The sequence below is a fragment of the Solea solea genome, chromosome 21, assembly GCF_958295425.1.
Source record: "Solea solea chromosome 21, fSolSol10.1, whole genome shotgun sequence".
Taxonomy (NCBI): Eukaryota; Metazoa; Chordata; class Actinopteri; order Pleuronectiformes; family Soleidae; genus Solea; species Solea solea.
Window position 1 is genome coordinate 16,282,863 of NC_081154.1, and position 19,510 is coordinate 16,302,372.

Below are 19,510 nucleotides of genomic sequence, written 5' to 3' on the forward strand. Positions count from 1 at the left end.
TTAACTGGAAATGTTAGATAATTAAAAAAGACACAATAATCCAATTAAAAAAAACATGACGTGTGTGAGTAAAAGTACATCAATGCTTATTTCTTTGAGTCCTCACAACTCCAAAGGGCTATTAATAGGGTTAAGACTTAGATTAAGGTTTAGCAGTTATTAGTTTTAGGGTAACACCAAGGCCAAATTGGATGTGAACATGCTCTGAAGCATTGTGCTGGTTAAAATTGTGTGCATAAACTTGTGTTGTACTCAAACTGCCCTAGTCTGCTGTACATGCCAGTACCCATAAAGATAATTCTTCATTCATTCTCTCTCTACTGCACTGCTGCATGTCTGCTCATTTCTCCCTTATTATAAAAGAACAAAGTGCACTCTGAAAGTTAATTGAATGTAAAAGCTGTTGGAAAAACAGTTTAGGCAATGTTTGTATATAGTGGATGGTGGGAGAGGGAGCAATTAAATCGGAGAACATAAGGATATCAAGGTAATATACAGTATATACATTTTCAAGATGTTTTTACGATATGTTTGAACGCATTTTCTTGCCAAATTTGCTTGCAGATTGTGGGTGATTATGAGCACTTAAACATGGCAACTGGGGAACGAACAATTGACATGAGCACCAAATGGAAGCAGAGCAACACTTCCGGGTACTTAAGCGTCCAGTGTGAGCAGTCATAAGGGTTGGGGCTAAAGGTATTTTGCTGAGATAGTTAAAGGTAGTGTAACAGGCTAGAAAACACATTACAACTGCACGTCACATCCCAACTATAGAGATGCATGTGTGTATGTGCCTCAGGAGTTGGTGCGGGTAAAAGGTGTATAGCCAAAGCATCAGATGTCAGCAGCAGCACGGAGAAGAAAAAATAGGGATCAATATGAGATGGGTAAAGAGAAATAGGCAAAGATATACCAATCTACAGAAAAAACAGTGTGATTCAGAGATGGAGGTATAAGAGGGGGGTGACGAGAGCTGATGAGATGAAGGCAGAGATGACGGAGAAAGAAGTGGGCAATCCCGAGCATATATGAGACAGAAATTTACTCCATCTCTAGTAATAGGTGTCATCAAGTGGCTCATACTTTCTGAGGTTTTGTTTTTCATCATCTGAAATGCAGAGAGAGACGTCAGCAGTGATTCACGCTCTGTAACGTCAGGTTTTTAAATGAAAGGGGTGAAAATATCATTTGGTCTAGACTGCTGGAAAGATCTGTGACAACTGTTAGACAATCAATGCAAGAGGTGTAGGCTTGATGCCAGTGTGGCCCCAATACCTTCACACTATCCATCACAGTTCTCATGAAGGGTTAGTCATATTCCAGTCCACTCTTGTGTGAGCGCTGGATCACAAAGAAAATGTCACATAAATATAACTTGTGTGACTCACTATGTCAACACAATCACGAATTCCGCAACACTGCATTTTCACATTAAGGGATGAAGGATGGTGCAGTGCAGTAAAATATTGTTTATTTCCACATTAAAAAATATCTTTTTAAAGTGTTCACAAGAAAGGAAAAGGTGCTTTTTAAATCAACATGGTCATTTTCACTAAAGCACATGTCATTATTTCAGCCTTGGAGTTAAACAAAAGACTACACGGACAGCTGAATAATGCAACATTAATTACGCAAAACTATATTCATAAAAAAAAAAAATAAAAAATTATGGTTTTAAATTAGTGTATTTTCTTAACCAAAACGACCTTATTACTTACACTAAACTACATCTCAAACTACAGATGGGTTAGGGTTTTCAATGTAAACATTTGAACAAAGCTATGTTCAAACGATTGGGGGTCACTGGTACCAAAATGATGGAGGACCCATTTTATAAGTCATGAAATGTCTGTCCTGCCTGACAGACATTTCATGGATTTTCTGATAAAAGCGCATCAGAATGAAACCCCCCAAAAAACCTGAAACAAATCTCCCAAATTGAATGTGAAAACCTTTGAAATTGAAAACCTTTGTTGTCATTGCACATTCAAGCTATACAGCGATATTGGATTGAATCCTGACAGTGCCATACAAACATAATGTGCTTACAATTACAAAAACTACTGATAGATAAATAAATAATAAATAAAATGTATATGATTAAATAAAGCTGACACAATAAGCATTAGAAAAGAAAAATGTTACAAAAGGACAAACACACACAAACATAATGCAGGCCACAGCTTGAATTGCACATTTTGGTCTCAAATTGTGCAAACTAATGCCTTATGGACATTTGTGTGTATCTATATCCTCCACATGAGTCACGGAGGGCGCTGGTGCCAATCCCAGCTGACACAGGGCAAAAGGCGGGGTCGCCAGTCCATCACAGGACTACACAGAGACAAACAACTATCCACTCTGACACACACGGCCAATTTTAGAGTGTCCAGTTTGCCAAATCTGCATGTTTTCGGGCTGTGGGAGGAAACTTGAGACCCCCAGAGAAAACCCACGCACACACGTTCTGACTTTCAGACAGTTCCTACAGTCATCACGCATCAGCCCAGCGTCTGTGCCTGCCCACTGCTCCATTGACTCCCAGAAACACTGAGCTTCCCTGGGAGTTATTTCGCATTCATCAAATCAGCGTCTCTCTCGCAGACAAAAATTGTGTCTGACAATCTGCGATAAACAGCTGATTCTGAACGTACAATGAAATGTAAAAACAACAGTATATTTATTTCATGACATTTTAGAGTAAGCAGAGGTTCCCATGCCATCACCTCTGGTCAGACGGTTCACTTGGTATCGACACTCTTGCAAATGAGACAACTTTACTTACAGTCACAGTTTCACTCTGAGAACTTTAGGCAGTATCCGGAGAAAATGTGTGGTTATCTGGTATCTTGGACACTTTGGCATGCAGAGAAAAACCACCGACTTCACTTTTAGTGGACAACCTGTTCTACCTCCTGATCCACAGCCTTGCTCTTAATGTAGGATGCTGTACAGAGCTGTGAGTGTGATTTCATTCACAGTGACACCTCAAAATTGCTTTGGAAAAGAGCCACAGTCACACTATGAACCGATATTTATTCTTTTTTTCTAGTGCGACATGCAGAAAGCTGGCAGGCCAGAGAAAGACACGGTGAGAGGAGCAACGGATAAAAAGACAGAGGAGGCTATCTGGTCGTATCTGGATGAAAAAGTATTGTACAGACAAGTAATCCCCACACTCACACAGACACACAGTTCCATTGTCTTGCAAGAGCACACACAAAATCAACATTCATATGCATAAAGGTTAAATAAAAGAGCAGCATGAAGACAGAGATAGACACATCACTCTCAATATATGGCAACTCAAGCATCACTCACTGATCTTGCTTTACATTCACAGATAAGTCACATTTAATTAAAGCAGCCACTGAAGCACCACCTACACATAGCGGGCTTCAAATGAATTCATGATCAGTCAAATACAAGAATTCCCTCAGCCTCGGGGTTTGCATTGCACTCTTCTCTATTGGGCTTGGATGATCCTGATAAAACTTTACATCAGTAGAGGGAAGATAGCCGATTCATTATTCAATCACCAGTGGGCAGTCCCTGCAGGATCATACCCTGACAGAGTAGGGACTTGCACAAGCTATTGCAGGAGAACAGGTGCCATTTCACCAAAACATAAGTCTGTGCCAAATGCAGGCCATTTCACAGCCAGTATGTCCATGTAAGGGTTATATTCCAGCTGACAGTATGGCTCCCAAGTGGGTTTGTCCATGGTTTCCATGTTGGCCCCATCCGTGTTTGCCCACTTCAAGCTCACGCCAAATAAGTGCCCACTAAGTACCCAGGTAGCAAGGAAAGGGCACATAATGTCAGCCCAAATACTAAATTAAGTAAATTTGTGTGTCTTGATTAAGGGATCAAAAATTCCAGTTGAGCACAAACAGTAAACACAGGTTGTATCGAGCTGCACACAGCAGGCATTTTGAGTCACGGTAGAGAAAAGCAAAATGGCACAACGTAGTTCAAAGCGTCCAGCTTCAGGCAACTTGAGGGATTTACTTCCAAAGAAGGCATCAGACAAGGAGAAATGAACATCGCCTTACATGCAAACTCATCTGTGAAAACTAGTGCTACTTAAGCACTGCAAAGACCCTTAAATACACAGCAGGGTACAGATGCTAAAGATTATCTACATCTTGGTTCTGAAATCACTATTATCCATGTTAAAAAAGAAAATATAGCCATCATCTTCTGAACTGATGATCGGATAAGCCCTTTGAACAGCAACCATTCTGAGTGCAGATTTTGGGCTCAGACTGAAATAAAGTAATGATGGTTGCGTTCCATGTATCTTCCTTGGCTGAAACTAAGAAAGAGTGAGATGAAAGTGTCACAGGTCATGGTAAAGGAAATGACAGAACTTGCGAACCAGCTCCAGAATAAGAATATATAAATAAATAAAAGAAAACGGTGAGCAGAGGGTGCAATTCTTCATCTAAAATGGACTTTTAGGTACAGGATTGCTAAGTTAAGGTGAGCCAACTCGACCAAATAATGAGTATTTCTTCCTTTTAAGAGACAAGTTCTGGAACCAAGCAATTAGAAACAAGAATAATACAATAAAAGCATGAATTCAACATGGTTTTCCCCTTTTTATACTTTTTAAAGTTTCTATGGTTTGGGCTTTAATGATGATCATATCTTCGAAAATCAATAATGATGTATTTTGTTTTGGATAAGTTAACTTGCAGATGAGACTCCTCACACCACTGCACAAATCATCATCAATGACCAGGCCATTACTTCTCTTATTTTCTTGTCTGTCTATATTAAAGTATTTTCTATGATGTCAGTTTTCCCAAACAGTGGTTAAAAAGTCAAGGCTGAGGGCCACAAGATTGTTCGTTCGTTCATTCATTCATTCATTGTTGTCTATTGCTGTATCCTCCAAATGGGAGCTGCTGGTGCCAATCCCAACTAACTGACAAGGTGAACGGTGGGGTACACCCTGGACAGGCCGCCAGTCCATCGCAGGGCCAACACTAACTGAATTCAGTGTTCAATTAACCTCTGCATGTTTTTGGACATGTGGGAGGAAAACCACACACAGTAAGAACATGTAAACTCCACACAGAGCGTGTTAAAAACAGATGAAAAATAAACAAATACAAATCTGGCATGAGACCCATTTGCCTCCAGGTATTTAAAAAGCAAGAGAAGAGAAGTGGCTCTCCGCAGTGACTACGACCCAGCCCTTACAATGATCTATATGTTATCACTGATTTCAGTAACATTATGATATTGATCCGTTATCACACATGTCATGTGTCAGTAGAGAGGAAAACAAACAGGTTAGGAGTTCTTAGCGTTTTAGCCGGAAGCTGATTGGACACACTGTGTGCTCTCTCTCTCAGCCGGAGATGGAGGCTCATTAAAAATCATGCTGGAACTCTTGTCACTTGGGGAAACCAACACTAAATGAATACAAGTCTCTTACTTTGTGACCCTGCTAATCAAAACACACTGTGCTGGTGCTTATGTCAAGTGGGGGTCCAAACAGCCAACAATCAACTGCTCATCCCGGGACTGGAGCTCATTAAAAACAGGCGCACACTCACGCAATACTGGAAAACTGAATATTGTCTGTCAACTAGAGACTAGGGCTTATTAGAACCTACTATTCTTGCAGATCCACCAGAACAAATAGTGTTGACACCCTGCCAGCAGTTTAGGAAACACGGCTTTATAGGTGTGATTGAAAGCAGGTGGACAGGGACCATGAGGACAATAGAGGAGACAGATGGTCCCAGTGAGATCTGAATGGAGGGCATGTCTACAATCGTATACATTCGCTGACAACGGATTCTCTAATAATGCACATGTGCACATTTACAGACACACTTCGTGTGCATATGCTCAGCTTCTGCTCACCACACTCAGACATCCTCCTTCGGCTGCAGCTGCCGTCAGCTAAATGCCAACCAGATAAATCTCAAGGACTAAGAGTTAAACGGAATATTAAAATTCAGAGAAATCGAGCAAAAAAAAAATAGAAGAGTATTGTGTGGAGCTTTTCCCATCAGTGATTACTTCACTTCATTTTTTTTTTTTTTTTATCTTGGCGTTTTTAACATTGTATACCACTGCTCTATTTCCGCACCAATAACTGCTACCGTTGTCAAATTAAATGGCAAATTCTTCTTTCATTCTGAGGTGAGAGAAGACAAACTGTGCTTATGAGGATTATACCATTGGTGATAAAACCCTAACCTTCACCATTTACACAGCAGTTTAGACTCTCATTTTGTTAAATAGATATGTGACATGGGTACGTTTTTCTGTAAATAGAAATTAAACTTCAGTTACGCATATCAATCTCTACATTAGTCCTGCATCAGGTCTTGAGTTGTGGAACCTGGAGTATGTTAATCTCCCTTTTTTAACTCTTAACTCTAATATAGGTCCCAAATGGGTTTTTCCATGGTGGCCCCACCTGTGTTTGCCCACTTACAACCTTTTCCATGCTACCTGGGTAGTAGGTGCTAAGAGGGCTTGAGCTTGAAGTGGGCAAATTATGCAGGTCCCATGTGGTCTCTGTAACATGAGCCCTATTTGGGAAGCCCTTGTGGGCAAACATGGATGGAAACCATGGGCAAACCTGGCCCACATGGACATATTGGCTGGGTGATCTATTATTGACCAGTTCAAATTAATTGACTTGATATTCAGAAAAATCTAATTGCGTAACAGGTAAAACTGTATTTAAAATTTAAATTCATGGGCAAAAAAAAGAACTTAACAGTGTCCGACCTACTGAAAGCTGTTTTTTCTCCTGGAGACATTATACATGTAAATGCTCGTGCAGTATGTTTAACATCTAAATAAGATTACACAAGTATTTCATTGTGGAAAATATCCAGTTTCAGTGTTCAGTGTGTAAGAATCGGTCACATCTATCTGCAGCTGAGACTGCAGATTGACAGGGAACTACAGTGGCCTTCACATACCACAAAGGACACTTTCAAAACACACTTCAGCTGGTTTGTCCTCTCAGGCTCGTGTAGCTACACGGCAGCACATGATAGCGACCTCAATAATACGAAAGGAAATGTAATTCTAAGGCCATAAAAGCCAACCAAATTCAATTTAAAAGTGAGTATACACTTAAAGGAACTGCCTAATGCAATATAGATTTGATGATTATGGAACCCCAGACATGACATGGGGCCACAAAATAATAATTTGTGGCCATGAATTATTATTTTGAATTATATTTTTGAATTTCATTTTAGGGTGAGTTATAAAGATATTCTCCAAAGCCTGGTATTGCAAGGAATCATTGTTACCGGAGTTAAGATAAGTTAGAAAGTCATTCACAGATTTGAACTTCCGTGATCAATAACGTTTAAACGAAACATTGTTGAAACACATGCAAGACATATTTATAACAGATGATATTGTATTAAAATGTGTTTTTTTCAAACTGAGTGGTGTAGTATTATGTATAGTACCACTGTGACATGTATTATAATCAAGTTATTGGCAAATAAGAGTTCATTTCCCCCCCCCCCAGTGTCATGTCTGAGTCTCCGTAAATGTGTGCGGCCACGGCTGCAGGAGAAAAGAAAAGCACTTACTTGGAAGTGAACTCAAAAGGTAACGGGTCTTCAAAAACATACACGGGGGAGGAGCAAGAAAATCCTTAATCCGTATTACCAGACGTGTGGGGTAAGAGTAGACAATAAAGAACAAACAAACAAACTGGCACAGCAGAGCGAGAGCAGAGCGAAAAACTTGAGTTTTGCTTTAGTAAAGGAAGCTTTATTATAGCAGATTCAACAGGACTGGAAAATAAGGCACATTATTATTATTATAATACATTATTTTTATTTGTTAAAAACTCTATTTAATCTTTTTAATTATTGCTGTTTATATATATATATATATATATATATATATATTTTTTTTTTTTTTTTTGTCTTCCTCTCAATGGGACACAATGTAACAAAGTAATGATTTGTTGATGGACTGCTGCAACCTCACTTTTGAAGTTGTTTTATCATTTTTATTTTAATTTAATTTAATTTAATTTAATTTAATTTAATTTAATTTAATTTAATTTAATTTAATTTAATTTAATTTAATCAGTTTATTTGAAGGGGACAATGTACATTAATCAACATTTCAATTTAAACTTCAAATGTAAATGTGCCATTGTTAGCAAAATAGCAAAGTTACATCTGTAGTCCCACACAGGCTAAATACAAATACAAATAAGAAGCACAAAAGATATTGTGATTACATGTTTGGTTAACTTTAATCTATCATTTAAGTTTGGTTATAAAAGTTTCTCTAAAGTCACTGGGAAGGCTGTTTGTTTGTTTTTTACAATATAACAATGGTGATAACTGATGGGTGTCTTGTAAACCCATGAAGGTTAGGCACTTATGTGCATGACAGGCAAATCAAATCACATAATATACTGTAGCAATATCAATAAAAGCAAAAAGGGCACTGTGTCTTTTAGGCCAGAGGTTCTCAAACTTTTTATACCAAGAAAAATGATAATAATAATAATAATAATACTGAACTCTTGAGGTAACGCCATTATCACCAACGTTAAAATATAGTGGTGTAAATAGGTGGAGCAAAGTAAGCTACAGACTTTTTCACAGGAGGCAGATTTATTCCCAATACGCTATTTTGCGCTCCCATCATCCTCCTCTTCCTCACCTATATTGATCACTAACGCCAAATAAAGAAAAACAGACAGGTTTAGTTACAGGGCCTATGTTAATAGATGTGGATTTGAGATAGAGATAATTGGCAATGGGTTTGAAAAAAATGGACCTGTGAAGAAATCAGGCACAAGTTCTCTCACAGAATGAGCCGACTAAATACATTTTACTCTTTAATGAGTTGCAATAAGACTGTGATGGTGTACAGTCGAGCTGGCATTCGTCTGCTTTGCCAGAGCAGTGTTGCAATTAATGTCTGCACCAAATCCCAAGCTAATACATCCATATTGCAGTGTGGGCCAGAGAAGTGGACAGACTGAAATCTATTGCCACAGCCATGGCGCTAATGTGCCTATAAATAAGAGACACTATGCATCTTGCTAGCATTTGCAGCTTGCAGCCTGAGACTGACACAGGGGAATGTTCATGATATTGCAGATAATAAAAAAAAAGACTACAGGGAATTGTGTAATGGAAGGTTAAACTGGAGAAACAACAAATTGTGTTGTAGTTTTAAAAAAACAGGATCAATAATCAATCAGGGGAATGTTCATGACACTGCAGCTGACTGGGGTTTGCGTCCTGACTACAACAAGCCTGATGTCATGAAAGTAAAGTGTGTCGATCTCTAATAAAATCAAACTTTATTCATCTCACAAAGAGAAATGATGTCGACTGAAAATGTAAGAAAGGTTTAAAGCAGCAATGACCATCTGGGAATCAAACTCATGGTCTCACACCAAGGATGTCGACTGTACTCATTATCCCGCACACATGGACGGTGGCCAAATATCAGGTGCATGAAGAGGTAGAATTAATTCTGTTATCAAAGATTCAGTCATCAAGACACAAATCTGAAGGTTTGCAGATGTCATCATGGGCGACATAAGGCCCTTTACACCTGACATTAGAATGTGTTTCTTCTAACCAGACAGTGCTTCACTACATGCATTTACACCTCTGGTGTCCACATCAAGATCAGATTGCTATCCAATCACGGTCACCCCCCCCTTACGTCACCTCCCCCTCTTCTTCTGCAAAGACTTTAAACAGCAAACTACAGTGTCACATCCTGTGCGCCGCCATATCAACAACAACAGCATTAGCCACGTGTGAAGTCACGATATTGTACGGACTCCTCTTTGCTTATGGAGACTGGCTGCATTTACACTTCTGTTCAATGTGATCACAATGCGTCTCCGACCACCTTTGGCAGATTGAGATCACACTCTGATCTCAATGCGTGTTTGGTTGTATTTACACCTGATAACTTGCAAGCGGTCAGGTGCTATCCGATTGTAATCCGATCACAGAAAAAGCATATGAATGCGAGGTGTAAATAGTGATGTTGATCAAACTAATGTTTTAATATGCTATTCTCCTGTACTCTGCAATGATTTACGTGAGGGCAGAATTCAAGATAAGTGAACTGTACTGGAGTTGATTGTTTCGACAAATGTTTCTTCACAACTCTGGCCACATTTTGCTGCAAGTTGTTATGAGTTTTCAAACTTTCCAAACTAATATTTCGATGGTTGCTGTACAATTAAAAAAGAAAACCGACGACAAATAAAACATTTTTCTCAATTGGTAACACCTTAATTGAAATTCAATCAAACTAAAGTAAGTAATTTATATACACACAAGTTGCTTTTTGTTTTTTTGTCCACCATTTTTCTCATGAGGTTTCACGATTAAGACTGTGATACCCGATCTCCACCTAACTATGGAGTACAAAGGTTTTTAATCAGCTTTGTTTGCTTCATTTCTGGCAGCAGTACAAGTTACCGTGTCGTTTCTGTGCCTCGCCACTGTCCCAACTTTTTACAACTTGGGACAGTGCTTGATATCAATCTGTATTATTCTTTTTTCTGTGTTTGTATGTACTAAGTTTGAGTAATGAAATAAAATGAGTTAACTAATTAAATAATCACATGAAATGAAGGGTTGTTTAAGAGAGACCGAAGTAACCGATACAAAATACTAACCCCCGTGACATTGTGATTGACCTGCACAGTGTTTTGTTTTGTTTCTGACACGTTCGTGCCACATCTCATACACAGGTGACACACCACCACAGGGCAGAGGAACCACCAGTGACCTTTGAAGCGGGTTAACCCGATTTTTGAATCCAGGTTTACCCCCGAGAATTATAGTGTGAAATAAGGCTGCTTTTACCTTCCGTGTCTTGTCCAAGGCAGGAGGAGAGCAGCAGCAGATAAAGGACTCCTGTTACCATTGTACGTGTCCATTTGACACGGCCCCGCAACAGTGGCCTTGTCAAGTGCGTCCTATCCATTTTCATCACGCTGCTTCACCAGACGTCCAGCTGCAGAGACAGGGGAGACAACGTAAACACAGGTCAGTCACAATCACTCCCACTTTTAAGTGCACCGGACAATAAAAAGCAGCACAGAAACAGCTGGTGTCCTCAATCAGCCCTAATAACCAATAGCGGGGGATGAAAACATTTCAAGTACTTCCTTTCTAGGCTGTAACACTTGTGCTATGGCTTTTAACGAACAGAGATGGAGAAGCACATCTGTGGAGAGAGAACCACTGCAGTCATATGGAGTTTGATGAAGCTGAACTGTGTGAATTGTGTGCCCGCCCCATCCCTATACAGAAGTAAGCTTTGAATGGAAATATGCTTCCCACACTGACAGTACACTCCATTACATCCCTAAGGTGAAATGCTCTCACAATCTATTGCCCCGGATGGCATTTAATATTCATTTTGTGGTTGCACTTCACTGCTGCAATGTCGCCATCTAAGATCTTTGATCAATCTTTGTGTCTGAACATCAAAGTAAATGATTGTTTCACAATAGCAGGGACCGCCACCACAGTGGGAAATATAGAAACCATGTAGATGATGATAGAGAAGGAAATATGTTTTTGTGCAACGTGAAATGCCAGTGGTATCAATGGCAGTTAAAAATGTTCATAGGCAGATAATGGATTGCACTTTCGGAAAAATGCTACACAGAAAAATAAGTGTAGCTAAAGTTATGATTTACGGTATCCCATACAGAAAACTTGTGGTACATTAAACTGAGTATGGCTGCTTTTCTCCCTTCCGATACTCATTTTATAAACATCGCTCCCCTGCTGGAAGTTGGAGAACATCAAATATCCACAGTGGCAGAGGTGTCAAACTAAATTACAGAGGGGGTTGAAATTAAGGACCATGTGCAAGTCCAGGGCCAGATGAGGTCATTCACAACAAAGCAAGCTTATGGATTAAATAAAGAGACAATTCAGACATCAAATATGAAAAAAAAAGTTGATTCACGCAATGGATACTGTTTGTCCTCCATCCCTCCATTTTCTACCACGTTATCCTCCACAGGAGGGTCGTGCTGCGCCAATCTCAGCTGACACAGGGCGACAGGTGGGGTCACACCCTGGATGGATCGTCAGTCCATCGCAGAGCCACATAAAGCGACAAACAACCATTCAACCATTCACTCTCACACCTATGGTCAATTTAGAGTGACCAATTCACCTTATCGCCATGTTGCATGTTTTTGGACTGTGGGAAGAAGCCGGAGAACCCGGAGAAAACCCACGGAGAGAACATGCAAACTCCATGCAGAAAGGCCTTTGTTCCTTGTTATTTGGTTTTCCCAAAGAATAGGAGGGATACATATCAACATTGGATGACTTCTAAGTTATATATACATCAGTTGGAATACTCACAAAACAGCATAAATGTAGCAGAGAGGGGAATATTGTGTGGTAAATAATGTATGATAGATTTTCCATTGAAAACAGATTATTGACCCTACCACTGCAGATTGTATGTGCATGTTTGCAATTTTCCCCCACAAATGAGCTTTTTCACCCCTTTCAATGGCTATGTTTGTATTGTAAAGACACGTAATGACTTTCAGGGAACAAAATTTTACATAAACGTTTGATAAGGTGCAAAAAATGGACTTTGAAAAAGGTATGCTCCCAGCGATAAGCATTTGGACCCTTTTAAGTGTTCATCTGTATTTCTATTTTTGAGTGGGCAGTGCTGACTGTCAGGACCTCATACAACTACACTTAAAAATAAACCTGACCTAGCTTCATTTAATCATAGCATGATTCATTCAGTATACAGCATAAAAAAAAGACATCAAGAACATAGGAGAATAACAACACCAGCTTTAACAGGCAGAGATCACACAAAAGGTAAATTCGACAAAAGGAGCTTCTCTTCTGCCTTGTACTTTAGCTGTGACTAAACTCAGCTGGGCTTATTTAGCAAGAACAACATTAGCTGCTTCCCCTCATGCAAAATCTGCCGTTTAATTAGAGCTGATTTATGAAGTTCCCATGGTGGAAATTACTGTGACAGAGTCAGATTACCGTTGCCTTAGCCTCTGAATGGAGACAGATTTGGCTGACAGCACAGATCTAATTGTCATATTCTACCAAATCCCAGAGGCGAGATCCCACAGTCACGACAGCCTGAACCCGGAGCTTCAGTTGAAGGACACTTTAGACTCGCGATGCAACTGTGCTGCTTTTAACCTTCCTTAATTGGGGTTTAATGTATTAAACTTGGTGATTCAATCTATCCATAATGGCGTGCAGGTGTGGTGGACTGTGATCAAGGTGTTACAGGGTGTCAGTGAGAGCACTACAGTGGAGACTGATAACCGCTCAGCAACATAGAGATATTAAGTGTCAAAAAAAGAAGCAGATGGTGATTTTTTTTTTCCTGTATCGCTTTTTTAAATTATTTTTATGACCCTCCAGGGACACATAGTGTTTATGAATTCAAAAACAGTCTGAGCCCCTAATGTCATGCCTGCAATGTTGATGAGCTGTAATTCTAGTAAATTTTTAACAAGGTCCCTGGTTGACTAATCGCTGGTACTCCCTGATACTGATTAAACTAATGGGCACGATTAAAATGACATACGACGCATGAAAACACACTGCAAAACATTGTAAGTTTCATCATTTAGCCTCAAGATGTCCTCAACATGAAGCATCTCACTTTCAGCGAATTGTAAAGGATCTATTTGTTATTGGTTTTGATCATTTCCATCCATCCATTGTCTACTGCTTTATCCTTCACATCAGGGTCATGGGGCTGGTGGTGCCAATCCCAGCTGACATAGGGCGAAAGGCAGGGTCGAACCCTGGGCAGGTTGCCAGGCCATCACAGGGCCACATAGAGACAAATAACTATTCACTCACACATTCGCACCTTTTGGCAATTAGTGTCCAATAGGGAAAAAAAGGAAAACCCAGAGAAAAGCCACACACACAGGGAGAACATGCAAACTTGACCTGGACATGAATCAGCAAACCCTCTTGCTGTGAGGCATCAGTGCTTTGATAACTTTAATCAGGGAAAATTATCAACTAACCCATTAGTGTTCAAGCCTAAACGGAGGGAAAGAATGTCAAAATATCAATTATAGCTGCAATTAGGGAATGACATTTCAAGCTAATATATGTCTTTCTTCAATTAAAGTTAACAAAAGTCTTCATGGGGGAGAACAAAGTATTAGTGCTCAAGCCAAATCAACATGAGAAACATTGAATAACGACTCTACACCAAACATACGTTTGTCAGAGGGAAATTCTCCTCTCCAAGAGAACAGTAAGAAGCTGCAGCGCAAGAGAGCTACTGAGAGTGATGCACAGTGGCGTGCATAGAAATTTGGAAGGACAGGGACCCCCAACACCACCACCCCCATGTGCACGCCACTGGTAATGCAGGTTCACAGTGTGTTGTGCTACAAGGAGAAGCTAGCGACATAAATTTGATGACCCTGACAAATTTCATGTCTTCTGCAGGTTTCACAATTTTGAGGACTGACCTCAAGATGCATTCAAGAAACCTTGTAAATGTTATCATCTGCAAACACATGTGCGCGCCACCAACTAAATGCTTGCTGCTGCTACCACGTTATAGTAACGGCTGAACCACAACTAGTTACAAATAGTCGCATTAACTGATCAACTTTTTTGTTATAAAACAAATAATTGATTATCCCATCCTCAGTTACAATAATAATGCAGTCTAACACAGGCCGACATTACTGTATAATTGTGATCAAAACGATAAATAAAACATACATAGATACAAGTGCATCGTCAAGATTATTGTTTACAGGAGTTAAATTTGTGCCCACTGCGTGAAATACTTTAAACTGATGTACAGAACATACCCTGTTACACTTTGCATTGGTGTTTGCTGACACAAACCATGACACTGACCAAAAAGGTAGCTTACTTTCTTTAGGCTTTTCATTCATAGTCTTATTTCAGTGTTGTACTAAATGGTTTTCCATTCCATTTTATACACTTTCCTTTATTACAAAATTGCATAGAAGCTGCTTGCTGAAATTTGTCCTCAAATCATAGCGTAAATTAACATTTGTGTAGCACTACAGAATTGAATTTCTTCTAAATTAAAACTACTGTCTATTCGGACATTAAACTTAATATGACAATGGGAACTCGGAAGAGGATCCCTGATTAAAAGCTCGCCTCATTAAACCGGACTTTGGTGCTCCTTTTTCTATTATACTCTCATAAACTACACAGCACTCAGCAGTTTGACTCGACTGATTCCCATTATTAATTATGCACCAATCATAGAGGAGAAGATAAAGATTTGCAGGATAGATCATGGAGTCATTAGGAGAAAATTGAGGGGATGAAAACAAGGCTGCTAGTAATTATAAGGTAATGTCCTGACAATGTTGCTCTGCATGGCATTGCTTCTAATGTTTCTCAGTGTATTGGCTGTCATTTTCTGGCTGCACAATTTCGGCAGATGTTTTTTCCAGATATTTAAATAAACACCATCTACAACTCAGTAAAATGTGACCAGCCATGAAAAAACCATGAACAAGTAGGCTGAGGGACAAGTGTTATTTCTAAGCTGAAAAACAAGACGATACTTAGAGTTAGAAAGATAGATACATATTTCTAATATAAAATAAAATAAAATACATTTAAGTGGCTCTGTGTTGGTGTGGCTGGTTCTGTCTGTTACTGAATGAGCTGGATGATGATGATGTGCTCAGAGAGTTGCTAAATCACTAGCATCACTGTTTCGCCGATCTGCCGGGTATTGCCTACGAGCGGGTGCATGTGACGACGGGCTCGCAACTGCATGCGCGCAACAGCGAGCTCACGGCTCCGCAGCGCACGGCTCCGCAACGCATCAACAGGTGATCACAATCGCACTCATTAGGAACGCACGGCAGAAACCCCGGAAACAAAATAAGGAGTGAGCATTCAGTCAGTAGCTTGCAACGCAACAAACGGCAGCAGAAGAAACGAAAGCTGAATAACCACAGGAGTAAAACACGCATGGAAGCAGAAAGGATCAAGGAGGCTACCGGTAAGCTCGCAGCTCTTTTCCGGACAGAGATGGACTGATGTTGATGCGCTGTGCGCTTATTGTTTGTATAAAAAAGAAATAATTATGTTTATATTAAAATCGCCTGGATTGTTTTAATTTCGGTTAATGGTAATTGAAAATGTCATGATAAATATGTACAATAATCTTGGTTAAAATATAAAATGTCAGGTTGATTAAGGGCAATGGTTCTAAAAAGTGGAACTAGTTTATTTAATTTATTTATACAGTATTTGCCTAATTTAAATGTTTGAATTAAATGTGGGAATATTCATTTGAATTGTTTATTTAAATACTGTACTTCAATAGAACTTTATTTATTTAATGAAATTGTTTTATTTTGTATGTCTAAAGGTTTTTCACCTACAACGACTACCACTTCGTTACTGGTCAATAAACTCAAGAAAGAGAGTGAAATCCTGAGTCTGGTCTATTTTCTTCCCTTATCAAGTGTGGGAAACCATGACGTTGAAGTACACTTGCCAATCACAATGCTCAATACTACATGCAAGCACATCAGCAGAGCCACCACTCCCTACTCCTCTGACCAATTATGCTTAGGGCCCCCAAAAGCTTAGCAGCGGCCCTGCACATCAGGTTGGTTATTCATATTAATAGTAGATGCTCACATGCTCCCAATACAGCTTATAATAAGATCATCTGATCAAACACAAGAGTTGATATGCGTCACATTTGCATTTTAAAACGACAATACTGAGCTAGCTTTTTCTTTGTTTAGTCGGTTTGCGCTGGGCCGACTTGTTACTACTTTTCCCATGGCAGGTCACAAATGTGTAGAATGGGTAGAATATTCAGGTTTGTGAAAACTCATCTAGCAGCCTCACATTTAGCATTTTTATCAGCACCATATTGTTGGTTTGTTTTAAACATACGAAAAAAAACTTGTGTAACTGTATCCCTGCAACAATGGATAGTATAAACTATAAAACTATAAAAAAGAAAAAGTTTACTGATAGTATAAATCGGTGAGAAATAGGCAAATGTTCTCACAGTATTCACTAGGTCGCCTCCTGATGGCCGTTCAAGAGAATACAGGTTACAGAAATTTCTGAATCAACCTAACCAGAGTATAATGTCCAGTTTTTCATGGCACTAATTAAAGTGTTCTAACACTATTGCATTAGGGATGGGTACTGAACTTGGTACTTTTAATGGTGCTGATGAACTTGGTACCGCTTTTGGTACCCAAAGCTAAGCGAAGAGTTACGAGCTCAGAGCAAGAGCAGAGCAAGCTTACGTCACAGCTTTATCCTGTTAAATGCACACAGAGCTAGGGGACAATGGTGAATTGAAAACAACATAGACTATATGTTGAAATTAAGAAGTTTGTTGTTCGTTACTTTATCAACAGTTGTATTACAGAGTAAGAAGAAAAAAAAGGGGAACAATTGCTACCAGTATCAGTACCGTACAATATACATTGCCCATCCCTATGGCTCATCATTGCTGGTCACAATAAGAACCAGTTAAGGCTGATTTATACTCCATTTTCATCTACCATATGTCCATCCACCCGTCCACTGAGACTTTCGACAACATGCTTCACCAGATAGCCCCTCTAATTAAACATGCCACATCGAAGAGTGCACCAGTGAGTGAAGCCGAGCCCCTGGCAGTCACTCATGTTTGTTTTCTGGCTGCAGGAATAAGCCAGCAAGCTCTGGCAGCCAGGTTTTAATGCCTGTATAAACTCTATACTGCCCCCCACAGTTTCCAGTGGTATTGCTTTGTTTCGTCCATCATCGTAAGCTCACCTGCGACGTGCACAATGATGGACAGAAGTAACACAGAGTATGGATGAAAGACTCTGCTCATCTCTGTCTAAGTCGTTTGTGTCGAGTATAAATGGGCCTTTAGTTGTGGACTACAAGTTTGACACTGTTTGTGTGTATGCGTTGGGCAAAGTTGCTGGCTCATGTTTAATTCCCTGCTACAGTTGACAGCGCGCTGTGCCAGACAATGGCAAGCAGTGCTGTTTGCATCGTTAATGAGGATCAAGTGTATTAGGGCCGAAGGCAGTTCTCTTCTGGTGTGACTTCAAAAAGTTGTATTCCTCCAGAGACGAGAAGAAAATGCACCCGGCTGAGAGCGAAAGAGGCCCACACAAAGGGAAAGGGGAGGAGAAAATTAGAGTCATTTGGAGATGCGGTGGCATCAGGGAAAGAGGAGGGCAGAGAAAGCAGACAAGAGAAGTGAAAGTGAAAAAGAGTAGACTTTAGATTAGGGAAAAGAAAAGCACAAAACTTTGCCCCCGACAGGCAGACAAAGAAAGAAAATGGAAAGAGACTTTTAAAAACAACTATAATTTCACTGGACATAAACAAACCCTCACTGATGTATAGTGATCACATGGAGAGGAGAGGATATAAGAGGAGTGCTGCACATTAGGAGGACAAGAAAGAATTATTGGTACTTGAAAACTGATAAGCAACAAGAGAAAAACAGTTGAAAGGAGAAACTTTGGAGAGAAAATAACTTTTACTGTACAAACAGATAATGTCCTCTCAGAGTTTTCAGAAATGGGGAATTTAAGACAATTACAAAAGAGAGATTTAAGTCAAATAAGTGAGGAGGGCATCAACTGTGTTACAAACTTCCTCTTTATTGAAAATGTCATTCACTATCAAATGTTGGTTCTTCAGAATGCTGTTGGACCAAGATCTAGCAGCACTCACACAATTTGCTACACTAAAAATGGTTTCCTTTTGGGCCAAGTTCCTGTTCGTAGACAAGTTCAGAGTCGGTCTCTTGTCACGTGTCACATATGAAGTTTTGAGCCGATTGTTCAATATATGGCAAAGATACAGGGCACAACATGTTTCCACCAAGTTTTGTGGAGTTTGATACAACTTAGTTTCAGCTTTTTCCTACCGGGTTTCACCTTTGGGGGCGCTACTGAGCAGTTTTGCACTACTTTAACGCATTTTCCTTAAGTTTTTTCAACCAGTATGTCCATCCATTTTCACCGTTGCACCACTGTGTGAGTGCTCAGGCTCAAACTACAGAGTTTTGCAGTCATGTGTAATATAGAGAAAAAAAAGTATTGTTAGGTATCAGTATCGAATGTCCAGATTTTGATATCTATACCTTATTGGAAATGTTTTAATCAATACCTAGCCCTACAAGTGAGAGAGCAACGTTAATGTCCTGTTTTCACTTCCTTGGTGTTTGAGATCAGTTTCCTGTCATTGCACGCACGCATGCATGTATGCAAAAGGAGACAGTGAATGAGAATGTTTCCCTTGTACTGCCACGGCTGACATCTGTCTATTTCTTTTTCCCTGTCAGTCTGCCTGTTTGTCACCATCTGTCTGCTTTGAAGAGCGACGGCATCTTTCACAGTTTCCCTCTGCTTCCAAAACAAGGCTAGATTTTTTTTCCACTTCAGACAGATGGCTGGCAGCTTTATGCAGAA

General features: G+C 39.7%; 1 protein-coding gene across 1 annotated transcript in view; it reads right to left on the minus strand.

The window, feature by feature from the left end:
- LOC131448705 (protocadherin-15-like) overlaps positions 1-19,510 on the minus strand; it is a 227,526-nt gene that overhangs the window by 180,321 nt on the left and 27,695 nt on the right. Inside the window, exon 2 of the mRNA XM_058621382.1 lies at positions 10,872-11,022. Coding sequence (XP_058477365.1) covers positions 10,872-10,998 — 127 coding nt within the window. The 5' untranslated portion in view covers positions 10,999-11,022. The remainder of the gene's footprint in view (positions 1-10,871; positions 11,023-19,510) is intronic.